Source organism: Symphalangus syndactylus, chromosome 18 (assembly GCF_028878055.3).
Source record: "Symphalangus syndactylus isolate Jambi chromosome 18, NHGRI_mSymSyn1-v2.1_pri, whole genome shotgun sequence".
NCBI lineage: Eukaryota > Metazoa > Chordata > Mammalia > Primates > Hylobatidae > Symphalangus > Symphalangus syndactylus.
Window position 1 is genome coordinate 10086112 of NC_072440.2, and position 12848 is coordinate 10098959.

At 49.7% G+C, this 12848-nt stretch overlaps 1 protein-coding gene across 7 annotated transcripts in view; it reads left to right on the forward strand.

Moving 5' to 3' along the window:
• BRD1 (bromodomain containing 1) overlaps positions 1–12848 on the forward strand; it is a 54214-nt gene that overhangs the window by 14248 nt on the left and 27118 nt on the right. For all 7 annotated transcript variants that reach the window (XR_008652645.2, XM_055253927.2, XM_055253933.2 and 4 more), the window contains exon 3: positions 9882–10038. Coding sequence is in view for 6 of the 7 variants with exons in the window: in XM_055253927.2 (XP_055109902.1) it covers positions 9882–10038 (157 nt within the window). In the remaining variant the exon portion in view is untranslated. The remainder of the gene's footprint in view (positions 1–9881; positions 10039–12848) is intronic.

The following is a 12848-nucleotide window of genomic DNA, read 5'->3' on the forward strand; positions in this document are numbered from 1 at the left end:
TGGCTCACGCCTGTAATCCCAGCACTTTGGGAGGCCAAGGTGGGCGAATCACGAGGTCAAGAGATTGAAGTCATTCCTGGCCAACATGGTGAAACCCCATTTCTACTAAAAATACAAAAATTAGGCCGGGCGCGATGGCTCACGCTTGTAATTCCAGCACTTTGGGAGGCCGAGGCGGGCGGATCACGAGGTCAGGAGATCGAGACCACGGTGATAACCCCGTCTCTACTAAAAATACAAAAAAATTAGCCGGGCGTGGTGGCGGGCGCCTGTAGTCCCAGCTACTTGGAGAGGCTGAGGCAGGAGAATGGCGTGAACCCGGGAGGCGGAGCTTGCAGTGAGCCGAGATTGCGCCACTGCACTCCAGCCTGGGCGACAGAGCGAGACTCCGTCTCAAAAAAAAAAAAAAAAAAAAAAAAAATTAGCTGGCCGTGGTGGTGGGCACCTGTACTCTCAGCCACCAGGGAGGCTGAGAGGCAGGAGAATCGCTTGAACCCAGGAGGCGGAAGTTGCAGTGAGCTGAGGTCGTGCCACTGCACTCCAGCCTAGCGACAGAGCGAGACTCCATCTCAAAAAAACAAAAAATAGAAATGGGGTCTCACTGTGTTGCCTAGGCTGGTCTTGAACTCTTGAGCTCAAATGATCCACTCACGTCAGCCTCCGAAAGTGCTGGTATTATAGGGGTGAGCCATGGTGCCCAGCCACCTCGAGGAGTCTTGAGCCCTCCTGGAATTGCTGTTTGGTGTGAGGCTGGGTTAGGCCTGGTGAGTCGTCTGGGTTGTGAGCCAGCCTGCTTGGCCTCCTGGTCTCAGGCCAGCTGTGACCTGGACCTTGGGCCACTCAGCAGCTTTGTGCTGAGCCTCAGTCTGCGGTTGGGTGGGCACCCCTTGTCTCCAGAATGGTGCTGGTGTGTGAGGTCCTTGGTGCGTCTATGTACAGTGGGCAGTAGCTTTAAAGTTCCTGCTTCACCTTGTCAGACTTCTGGTTAGAGTCCTCCCGACATTAGTGTTCCTTTAGGAAGCCTGGACTCTTTACACCGTTAATTACACTGTTAATTTCACTTAAACATGGAGGTGGCCCAGTTTGCTGCCCATGTAAGACTTTTACTTTTTTGAGACAAGGTCTTGCTCTGTCGCCCAGGCTGGAGTTCAGTGGCATGATCTCAGTTCACTGCAGCCTCCACCTCCAGAGTTCAAGTGAGTCTCGTGCCTCAGCCTCCTGAGTAGCTGGGATTATAGGCGTGTGCCACCACTCCTGCCTCTCTCTAGGACTTCTTTAATGTCCTAATAAAAGTTCATGGTTTTCTCCATAAAAATCTATTAGATTTATTTCTAGGCACTTGTTAATATAGTACTTCTTAAAATTAGCATTTTTTTTTAGCTATGTGTTGTAGATTGATACAACATGTTGTAGGATTCTTTTGAATTGTCTTTGTGGACAGTATCTGTGAAGAATGACTCCTGCCTCAGTCTCCCACTTGAACCCAGGAGGCAGAGCTTGCAGTGAGCCAAGATTGTGCCATTGCACTCCAGCCTGGGTGATAGAGCAAGACTGTCTCAAAAAAAAAAAAAAAAAGAGGAGCGGACTGTGCTGCTTGCTGTAGGGTTTTACCCATGTTCTTTTATTTCTGCCTCTCACATACTGTTTCATCTTAATATATTTTTAAATTTTGAGTGATTTTTCTGTTTTTGAGAGGAATTTTTGATATGTTAATACTATAGATCTTAGTATATTGTAAAAACTGATGATGTTTGATACATACCAAATAATGTGTGGACCGTAAATGTAAATAGCAATGCCCACAAACCCACCCATAGCCTAGGAATTGGGAGACTCAGCACCACCGGCCAAATGCACCTGTGCGGTGTGTCCCATTCCATCCCTGTTCTGCTGCCCGTGGGAGAATTTTGTCAGCTTCACTGAGACACTTAATACCCTCCCCTCACCTGTGGCTTTGCTTTCCATGGTGTCAGTTGCCCATGGTCAGCCACAGTCTGAAAGTATTAAATGGGAAATTCCAGCAGTAAGCAGTTCATAAGTTTTCAGTTGTGCACCATTCTGAGCAGCGTGATCACAGTCTCACTGTCCTGTCCTGCCTGCCGGGAGCGTGAATCTTCCCTTTGTCCAGGGCACCCACGCCGTGCGGCTGCCTGCCCCTTACCCGCTTACTGGCAGGTACCAAGATCGAGGCTGGCGCTCGGTCCTGTTCCAAGTTTCAGGCAGCCGCTGCAGGTCTTGGAACTATCCCCGTTGGTTAAGGGGGGGACTCTTGTCATTCACACACAATGAAATTTACCCATGTGAAGTGTACAGTTGAGTGGATTTTAGTTCACAGAGTTGTGTGTTCATCACCACAACCAATTTTAGAACATTTTCATCACCTCCAAAGGAAACCCTGTGCCTCTCAGCCATTACCCCAACTTCCCACCTTCTCATCCTCCCCCAACCCCTGGCAGCCACCCATCTGCATCCTGTCTCCGTGGATTTGCCTGTTTTGGGCATTTCATAGAAATGTGTTTTTTTGTTCTTTTATGACTGGTGTCTTTCACTGAGCATGACGTTTGCAAGGTCCATCCATAGTGCCCCCTGGGTCCATAGTGCCCCCTGGGTCAGTGTGCCCTTCCTTTTCATGGCTGCGTAATGTTCATTGTGTGGATAGGCCACGTTTAAAAAAATCTGCTCATCTTTTGATGGATGTTTGTTTTTTTCCTGCTTTGGAGCTATTATGAACAATGCTGCTCTGAACATTTGTGTAACGGTTTTTAGGTAGTGTGTTTTTATTTCTCTTGGGCATATTCTAGGAGTGGAGTTGCTGGGTCACGTGGTAACGCTGTTTAGTATTTTGAGGAAGTGCCAGATTGTTTTCCAAGGCCGCTGTACCCCTGTATATTCTCAGGCCGCTTCTTTTTGATGGTACCCATTCCATGGTGCAGGGGCATCGATCGCTCAGAGGGGTTTTGCTTTGCAGTTCCGCAGTGGCTGAAGAGGTTGCCTGGCCATTTGCGTATTTTCTTTGGATAAATGTCTGTTCAGATCTTTGCCATGTTTTCATTGGTTAGCTGACTTCTTACTGTTGTCGTAAGAGTTCTCTGTCTGTTCTGGGTACTAGACTCCCTATTAGAAACATGACTTGCAAATACTTTCTCTTCATTCTGTGGGTTGTCTTATTGTTTCATTCAGTGTTCTTTGAAGCACAAACATTTACAAGTTTGATGGAGTCCAGTTTATCTGTTTTCTCTTCGGTTGCTTGTGCTTTTGGTGTCACATGTAAGAAGGCTTTGCCTAACCAAGGGTCATTTAATAGGAGTTTTATTTGTTTTTATATATGCACATATATATATATTTTAAGAGATGGGGTCTCACTATATTGCCCAGGCTGTTCTGAAACTCCTGGGCTCAAGCAATCTTCTCGCCTTGGCGTCCCAAAGTGCTGGGATTGCAGGTGTGAGTCACCGCGTCTGGCCACCGTTTTCCTATATATGATAATTTCTGCCTTTACCTGTTAGCAGTCTAGAAGCATGTGGGGTTTTCTTTTCCTTTCCTTTTCCTGTTCCTTTCCCTTTCCCTTTTCCCTTCCCTTCCCTTCCCTTCCCTTTCCCCTCCCCCAAATTAATTTTTTAAACTCTTGATATCCATTGCTTGTGCTGTGCGCAAAGGACGTGGCCTCCATGGTACACATTCATTCTTTGATGCTTGTTGAGACTTTATGGCTCAATAGATTATACATTTTTTGTAAATAGTCCATCTGTGCTTGTGAATATGTGTGTTCTTTCTTTCTTTGGTGCAATATTCTCTATGAGCTTGTTGGGTCAAATGTATAAATCATGCTTACATTTTTATTTTTATTTTTATTTTTATTTTTTATTTTTATTTTATTTTATTTTATTTTATTTATTTTTTTTTTGAGACGGAGTCTCGCTCTGTCGCCCAGGCTGGAGTGCAGTGGCGCAGTCTCGGCTCACTGCAAGCTCCGCCTCCCGGGTTCACGCCATTCTCCCGTCTCAGCCTCTCCGAGTAGCTGGGACTACAGGCGCCCGCCACCACGCCCGGCTAATTTTTTGTAGTTTTAGTAGAGACGGGGTTTCACCGTGGTCTCGATCTGCTGACCTCGTGATCCGCCCGCCTCGGCCTCCCAAAGTGCTGGGATTACAAGCGTGAGCCACCGTGCCCGGCCCCATGCTTACATTTTTAATATCCTTAATTTATTTTTGCGTGAATTGGTTTCATTAGGCTTGTAGGTTTAACAGTTCTCATTATAGCTCCTGGAGGTTTTGCATTTGATATTTTCAAGATGTCCTGTTAGGCGGTATGTATGCCTTTGGAATTTGGTCACTTCCTTCGATCATGGTGCAGTAGCCCTCGCAGCGCTCTTTACTCCAGTCATGGTGCTTCTCTGGCCTCAGTTCGGCTGATCAGTCAGTAGTACCCACTTTCTGCTCCTTAGCGTATATCTGGGCATTTTCCTTATGTCCAGCTTCAGCCTTGCTGTGGTATTTTAAAACTGGAATTAAATTTTTTTTTTTTTTTTTTTTTTGGGAGACGGAGTCTCATTCTGTCGCCCAGGCTGGAGTGCGGTTGCGCGATCTCGCCTCACTACAACCTCCGCCTCCTGTGTTCAAGCGATTCTCCTGCCTCAAGCCTCCCAAGTAGTTGGGATTACAGGCACCTGTCACCACGCCTGGCTAATTTTTGTGTTTTTAGTAGAGATGAGGTTTCACCGTCTTGGCCAGGCTGGTCTTGAACTCCTGACCTCATGATCCACCTGCCTCGGCCTCCCAAAGTGCTGGGATTACAGGCACCTGTCACCACGCCTGGCTAATTTTTGTGTTTTTAGTAGAGATGAGGTTTCACCGTCTTGGCCAGGCTGGTCTTGAACTCCTGACCTCATGATCCACCTGCCTCGGCCTCCCAAAGTGCTGGAATTACAGGCGTGAGCCACTGCACCTGGCCTAAAACTGGAATTTTAAATTTTTAACCAGATTAACAACCTCTTCATTAGCAAGTTTAGACTGTTGACTTATGTTGGATTACTGATCTATTTTGGATTTGTTTCCATGATCCTTTTTTTCCTTTTTCTTTACATTTCCTCTGAGACAGAGTCTCGCTGTGTTGCCCAGGCTGGAGTACAGTGGCGTGATCTCAGCTCACTGTAACGTCCGCCTCCCGGGTTCAAGCAGTTCTCCTGCCTCAGTCTCCTGAATAGCTAGGATTACGGGCATGTGCCACCATGCCTGGCTGATTTTTTAGTATTTTTAGTAGAGATGGGGTTTCACCATGTTGGCCAGGCTGGTCTCAAACTCCTGACCTCATGATCCACCTGCCTCAGCTTCCAAAAGTGCTGGGATTACAGGCGGAAGCCACCACGCCCGGTTCCGTTTTTCTTCTGATGTATTGACTCAAATGGTTTTGCTGTTTTGGAGTGGGGGGCGTTTTTCCTCCTCTACTCATTTGGAAGGTGCACATTCCATTTAATTCTCTGTATTCAGGTTTTTTCAGTATTTTACTGTGGTCACGTACACATAACATAAAATTTACCATCTTAACCATTGTAAGTATGTAGTTCGGGGGCATGAAGCACTTCGATATTGCTGTGCAGCCATCACCACCATCTATCTTCAGAGGCTTTTTGTCCTCCCAGTCTGAAACTCTGTCCCAGTTAAACAGGAACTCCCCGTTCCTCCCTCCCCGACTGCGGGCGTCCACTATTCTACTCCCTGTCTCCATGAATTTGACTCCTCTTCAGTCCCTCACATAAATGCAGTCAGGCAGTATTTGTCTTTTTGTGTCTGGCTTATTGCACTGAGCACATTTTCAAGGTTTTTCCATGTCATTGCATGAATTGGAACTTCTTTGCCTTTTAAGGCTGAATAACCCTCTGTATGTGGAGATAAACTTTTGCTTACCCATTCCTTCCTCCATGGGCACTTGGGTTGCTTCCATGTTTTAGCCATTGTGAATAATGCTGTGAAGAACATGGGTGATAAGTATCTGAGCCCGTTTTCAGTTCTTTTGGGTGTATACCTGGAAGTGGGATTGCCAGGTCACACGGCATTTCTCTAAGTTTTTGAGGAGCCACAACACCGTTTTCCACAGCGGCTGCACCTTTTTACCTTCTTGCCGGCGGTGCACAAGGGTTTGGGGGTTTCCACATCCTTGCCAACATTTTTTTTTTGTTTTTTGTTAGTATTTTTTGATAGCCATTCTAATGGGTGTGAAGGTGACATCATAGTTTGGATTTACAGCTCTGTGTTTATTGAGCATTTGTACTTTTGAAGAATTGTCTATTTGAGTATTTTAACCAGTTTTGAATTGGGTTTTTTTTGTTGAGTTTTAGGAGTTTCTGGATATCAATCCCATATCAGATATGTGATTTGAAAATATTTCTTCCCATTCACTCTGCTGTGTGTCTTTTAATGCACACATTTTAACATTTTTCATGAAGCCCAGTTTATTTGTTCTTTTGTTTCCTGTGCCTTTGGTGTCTTATTCAAGAAATCATTGCCAAGTCCAGTGTCATGAAGCTTTTCCCTTCTGTTTTAAGAGATTTATAGTTTTAGGTCTTATGTCTAGGTGTTTGATTGATTTTGAGTTAATTTTTGTGTGTGAAACGAGGCAAGGTCCAACTTCACATTCTTTTGCATGGCCATATCCACTTGTCCCGGTGTCATCTGCTGAAAAGACTGTCTTTTCCCCTCTGAATGGTCTTGGCACCCTTGTCAACAGTCTATGTTGGATACGGGAGGATTTGCTTCAGGGTTCTCTGCTATTCCCATGGTCTATATGTCTGTCCTTTCGTCAGCACCACACTGTTTTGATGACCGTAGCTTTGTGGTAAGTTCTGAAGTCAGGAAGCGTGACTTTTACAGCTTTTTCAAGGTGATTTGGCTGTTGGGTGTTCCTTGAGTTTCCATATGAATTTTAGGGTGGATTTTCCTATTTCTGCAAAAGACATCATTGGTATTTTGTTAGGAATTGCATTGGATCTGTAGATCACTTTCGGTGGTATTGACATCTTAACAATATTGGTCTTCCTATCCATACATTTCCCTAGTGCATTTAGTGGGTCCCATGGTAAAGTATTTATGTGTCAGCATGTAGACTTAACAAAAATCCAAGGAATACTTGATGTTTGGAATTCTGGTGACCTCCCTTGTTTCTGGGGTTCTTTTCCCTAGTGTGGGTTCTTTTTTTTTTTTTTTTTTTTTTTTTTTATTTAAATGAGACGAAGTCTCGCTCTTGTTCCCCAGGCTGGAGTGCAATGGTGCGATCTTGGCTCATTGCAACATCCGCTTCCCAGGCTCACGCGATTCTCCCGCCTCAGCCTCCCGAGTAGCTGGGATTGTAGGCACGCACCACCACGCCCGGCTAATTTTTGTGTTTTCAGTAGAGACGGGGTTTCACCATGTTGGCCAGGCTGGTCTCGAACTCCTGACCTCAGGTGATCTGCCTGCCTCGGCCTCCCAAAGTGCAGGGATTACAGGCGTGAGCCACCGTGCCCGGCCCCTAGTGTGGGTTCTGACTTGTCTGCAATCATCCCTGAGGTGGGCATTGCGGCTGCTGCCCCCAGGCCTCCCTCATCTCGCCCGCTCTGCCGGAATCTCAGTCCAGCCAGCCCTCAGGGACCACTTTCTGTGGTTGTCATGTCTATGTCTTTGCTTAGTTTTCTTATCTGAGGTCTGTTTCCCCTTAACTCTTCTGTCCGAGTTGAGTGGCGGGGCTCATTGTCTCAGCTGGGAAGCTGCTCTTCCATGCTCTTCCTCATTCTAATTTTGGGTTTTTCAGCCTCTTGCTCACATGAGCTCCCTCAGCCTCCCAAGTAGCTGGGGTCACAGACGCACACGCCTGCATCTGGCTCTTAAGTTTTTAAAGCATTTTCATCTAAGCGTTTTTGCTCACAACTTGTGGGCTGTTCACATTTCCAGAAGCCCTGACTCTGGAGAAGATGGTGGCTTGTTTACGAGGTCAGAATCTTTTCTCACATCTTATGGGTCAGAAGAAATAAAAACAAACAGAGTCTTTCTTTCTTTCTTTGTTTCTTTTTTAAGAGATAGGGCTGGCTGGGTGTGGTGGCTCATGTCTGTAATCCCAGTACTTTGGGAGGCTGAGGCGGGTGGATTACTTGAGGCCAGGAGTTTGAGACCAGCCTGGCCAACATAGCAAACCCCCATCTCTACTGAAAATATAAAAATTAGCTGGGTGTGGGCCAGGAGTGGTGGCTTACGCCTGTCATCCCAGCACTTGGGACACCGAGGTGGACAGATCACCTGAGGTCAGGAGTTTTGAGACCAGCCTGGCCAGCATGGTGAAACCTTGTCTCTGCTAAAAATACAAAAATTAGCTGGATGTGGTGACGGGTGCCTGTAGTCCCAGCTACTAGGGAGGCTGAGGCAGGAGAATCGCTTGAACCCGGGAGGCGGAGGTTGCAGTGAGCTGAAATTGCGCCACTGCACTCCAGCCTGGGCAATAGAGTGAGACTCCATCTCAAAAAAAAAAAAAAAAAAAAAGACTCACTGAACCAGAAGAGTTAAGGGTTGTGCTATTTACTGCACATGGTTTGCCTCAGTCCAAAGTGGTGAAAACAAACTGCTCCCGAAACAGCAGGCCATGAGGTGACCAGGTCCAGCCCAGCCCAGCCTGCAGAGGAGGAGCCATGTGGGGCTGTGATCAGAGCCCAGTGTCCCAGTGCACCTGCCGACACCCTCTCCAGCCTCTGGCTTCCTTCCGTTGGCTGTCCTTGGAGGGCTGTGCTTCGTGGGCAGGCGTTTGGTGTCCAGAGCATGCAGACTGCCCTTGGAGTGGTGGGCAGGATTGTTTTTGCCTAAAAGGGTTCCACATCTGCACGGGAGCTCTTGGTGATGGGTCACTCTGGCAAAGTTCCCCCAGTGGGTTCCCTGTGAGGAGGCACCTCACGGTCAGTTTTGGGTCTGGTGAGTGTTCTCCTGCAGGCTCCACACTTGAGCCAGGTCCTGCCGGAAGAGGCGGTGTTGGGTGTTTCCTTGGTGGATGAGAGGCGCCGAGGGTCTTGGTGGCTCCATGTGCCCCAAGGGCAGCACTTTGCATTTCTTGGGAGACTTGAAGATGACTGATGTCATTTTAGTGAGCACAGTAAAACAGCACCTGTTAGCGGGTTATACCTTGAGCTCTCTCTCTCCTCTTGGAGGTGACATGGGGACCAGTGCCCACCTCTCCCATGGCGTCCGAGTAGACAGGGTCTAGGGTTTTGGGCCCGCTGACACAGATGTGGTTGACGTCAGCTTGTGTGCAGATGGGGTCACGTAGAAAGAATGAAAACTGTTGAAGGCTTCACTCAGCATGTTTTCTTTCTGGATGTTCAATCTGGTAAATGTTGTAGTGAATGAGAAGTGGATGAAATCTTTTTTTTTTTAATTTTAGTTTTGAGTCAGAATCTCGCTCTGTCGCCAAGGCTGGAGTGCAGTGGTGCGATTTCGGCTCACTGCAACCTCCACCTCCCAGGTTTAAGTGATTCTCCTGCCTCAGCCTCCCAATTAGCTGGGACTACAGGCGTTCACCACCACATTCAGCTAATATTTTTGTATTTTTGGTAGAGACGGGGTTTCACCATGTTGGCCAGGCTGGTCTCAAACTCCTGGCCTCAAGGGATCCCCCCGCCTCGGCCTCCCAAAGTGCTGGGATTACAGGCAGGAGCCACTGTGCCCAACCTAAGAAGTGGATGAAATCTTCAAATGGTTGGAGATCGTAAATTTTGTTTTAGCAGCACTAGGGATAGTAGAAATTACAGGTGTCATGGCTTGGAGAAAAAGTATGAACACATGGTTTTGTTAGCAGTAACACTGTCATTTCTAGTTTATGTGATGAAACAACGTACTGCTTCAAAGATACACTGAGTGTTTGTGTTTTAGGTTAAATAGGATTGCGAATCAGGTGGCCATTCAGCGGAAGAAGCAGTTTGTGGAGCGAGCCCACAGCTACTGGCTGCTCAAGCGGCTGTCCAGGAACGGTGCCCCCCTGCTGCGGCGGCTGCAGTCCAGCCTGCAGTCTCAGCGAAGCTCACAGCAGGTACGTGGCTCGTGGCCCCCACAGCCTTTCTGCGTCTCTCAGCCCCACCCTCCAGGGAGAGGGCACCTGGTTCAGGCTGGATGTGGTGCTGCCCCCTGGGCTCAGGCTCCCCATTGGGAAGCCTCGGTCTCGTCCAGCCTTGGAGCTGTAGGAGGAGTTAGGTGTGCCCTGGACTCTGGATCTGCAACTGTGGGGGTGATTCTCATCCATGCCTGTCACTGGGTGTTTCTTCCGTTTTGAGTTGCGCTCCCCTGCCCCGCCCTGTCTGCACACATGCTGATGGGCAGTGGCCAGCTCTGGGGACTGGGGATGCTCAGGGATGTGTTACACTGTGGCTGCATGAGCGTCCAGGCTGGGGACAGCAGGAGTGGGACCCAGTGAGCACACCTGGGCCATGTGGGTGGGGGTCTGTGTGCTGGACCTGGAGTGTGGGTTTCGGAAATAGGTGAGGAGTGGCTTATTTCGAGGCCCTTGCACTGAAGGCTGGTTTAGCTTGGACTGTGGTGGGGTGGGGAGGGCTTGAGAGAGCTGAGAGAGTGGGAGAGAAGGAGCAGGACTTTTCCTTTTTAAAAGAACAAACCCAAACTCTTACATTTTGATAGTAGGTTTGAGTTTATAGACTCATCTGTTACTGTGAAACAGTTCTGAAAAAATGGGTTTACAGAGTGAAATAGCTTCTGTGAGATGCACAAAAGTAAATTGAAAACACAAGTGGCTCTGCACACAGCCCAGGACCTGCGGCCAGCGCCCTCTGCCCACGCTGCCTAGTGAGGAGCCACTGGTCTTTTGGAAGACCTGTCTGCGGGTGGCATCGTGTGGCCTGAGTGCCTCTTGGAATTTCCTCATGGTGCTTTTCACTGCCATCCTGGGCATGAAGCAAAACCATCCTGCTCTGCCGTGAGGCAGCGACTTGCTCACGGGAAGCTTGAGTCTACAGGGTTCACGGTTGGGTCCCCGTGCGGTGGCCGGTGCTGTCTCTGCCTCGCAGACTCTGCCCCTGCAGCGTGAGCCCTGTTCCGTCACCTGCCGTGGCTGCCTTGTGCTCCAGGGTACTACAGAGTCTGGCCCTCTGGTCTGGCAGGTGGTGGTTTGTGGGTATGATTTGGTGTGGTGGGGTCCAAAGTTTTCTGACGGCCTTGGTGCGTCTTGGCTGTGGAGTGTTCCGGGCCTCCCATGCCATCCACCTGGGTTGCCCCACTGTGTGTCTGTCCATGGAACTTAGGGCTCCCCGGGCAGGTCTGTGAACCAGCCCCTCTGCAAGTGAGATCCTCACATGGCCACAGAGTTGAGGCTTCAGTGAATGTCTTTTGGCTGTTGAATGAGTTAACTGCACCTTCCGTTCCATGATGTGACTTTGCTTTCCATCTCTCCTCTGCCCTCACCTCGTAGCCACCAGGGCTCCCAGAAAGGACAGCATGGTTTGGGGGCACTTAAGAGGCAGAGTCAGGAAGTGGCTGAGCGGCGGGAAGCTCTGGGGGCTGGAGGCATTGGTCTTGGCCCCCGTGATGTTGGGGAATGGAAGAGAGTGGAGGCATTGGTCTCGGGCCCCGCGATGTTGGGGAATGGAAGAGAGTGGAGGCATTCGTCTTGGGCCCCGCGATGTTGGGGAATGGAAGAAAGGCTTTGTTGGGAGGAAGTTGAGGGTTCAGATCTTGGGTCTTATCTTGGACAGGACTCCAGATAAGCTGCAGAGGAGCTGTGAAGGGCAGATTCCATGGAAAGTGGGCGTGGATGTGGCCAGACAGGGGACGTCCAGCAGTGGGAATCATCATTTCTACTCTCATAAGCTGGGACACGAGGGCCAGGATCCCTGCAGTAGCAGGACACGTGGGCCAGTGGGCCACGGGGACCCAGGCAGCTGGGGGTGACCTGGGGTGTGGTAGAGCCAGGCAAGGGAAGGGGGAGGGTTGTAAAGAAGAGGTGGCCCGCTGGGACCTGCCAGCTGGGCCCCCTCTGCTTCATCGCTGCCTGTTAGGCCTCACATCCTGTTGTGTGCAGAATATGTTTGCAAGGAGAGAACATCCCCACAGCACAGCCAGAGCAGCTCTTCTGGCAGAGGGGGCAGCTTCGTGAAGACACCTGGGAAGGAGCAGAAGGAGCTGCCTGGACTTGAGCCGCAGCACAGCAGTCGGCGTGGAGAGCCTGGAAATCTGCCTCTGTGTGAACGGGCTGTTGGGAGAGACTGTGCTTCTGCCTTCTCCTGGCCAGGGATGGCCACAGCTTGATGTGGTTTCATGGTTTTGAAGCTTTGGAAGTACCTGATGCATTTGATTCCTCTGTGTCTCTGTGTACCTGCTCCAGACTGACCCTGGGAGAGGACCTTGTGGTGGGGGCAGGTGGGCGAACTGGACGGGGTCTCTGAGAGGCCAGCAGGCGCCAAGGGTGCTGGCTGCGCATACAGAGCCCTGGTTTTTGTTCTGGTGGGTGCGGCCGTTGAAGGCTGCAGGGAGAACGGGGGTGGCGGCTTAGCTTTAGGGTGAGCAGTGATTTGTGCATATGCTGGTGGCGTCCCCTGTGTCTCCTGCTCCCGTGGCCCATCCTTCCTGTCCGGGGAGCACATCCTCCAGCTTTCCCAGTGTCTGTCCTGTGGCATGCTGGGCGCTGCTGTCCATATTGTCCTTACTGTGCTGCGTGTGTGGCCTCAGTCCCACGCACCTGCTGGGGGCATTGGGCCCAGTGGCAGGAGCTGGGTGCTGTTGCTAGGAGGCCTGGAGCTGGCCACTCTGTAACACTGTGGGCCCCCACCCCACCCTGGGAGCTGGCCTGTGTCTCCCAGCAGAGGGGATTTTAACCTGGCCGTCCCCTAGCCC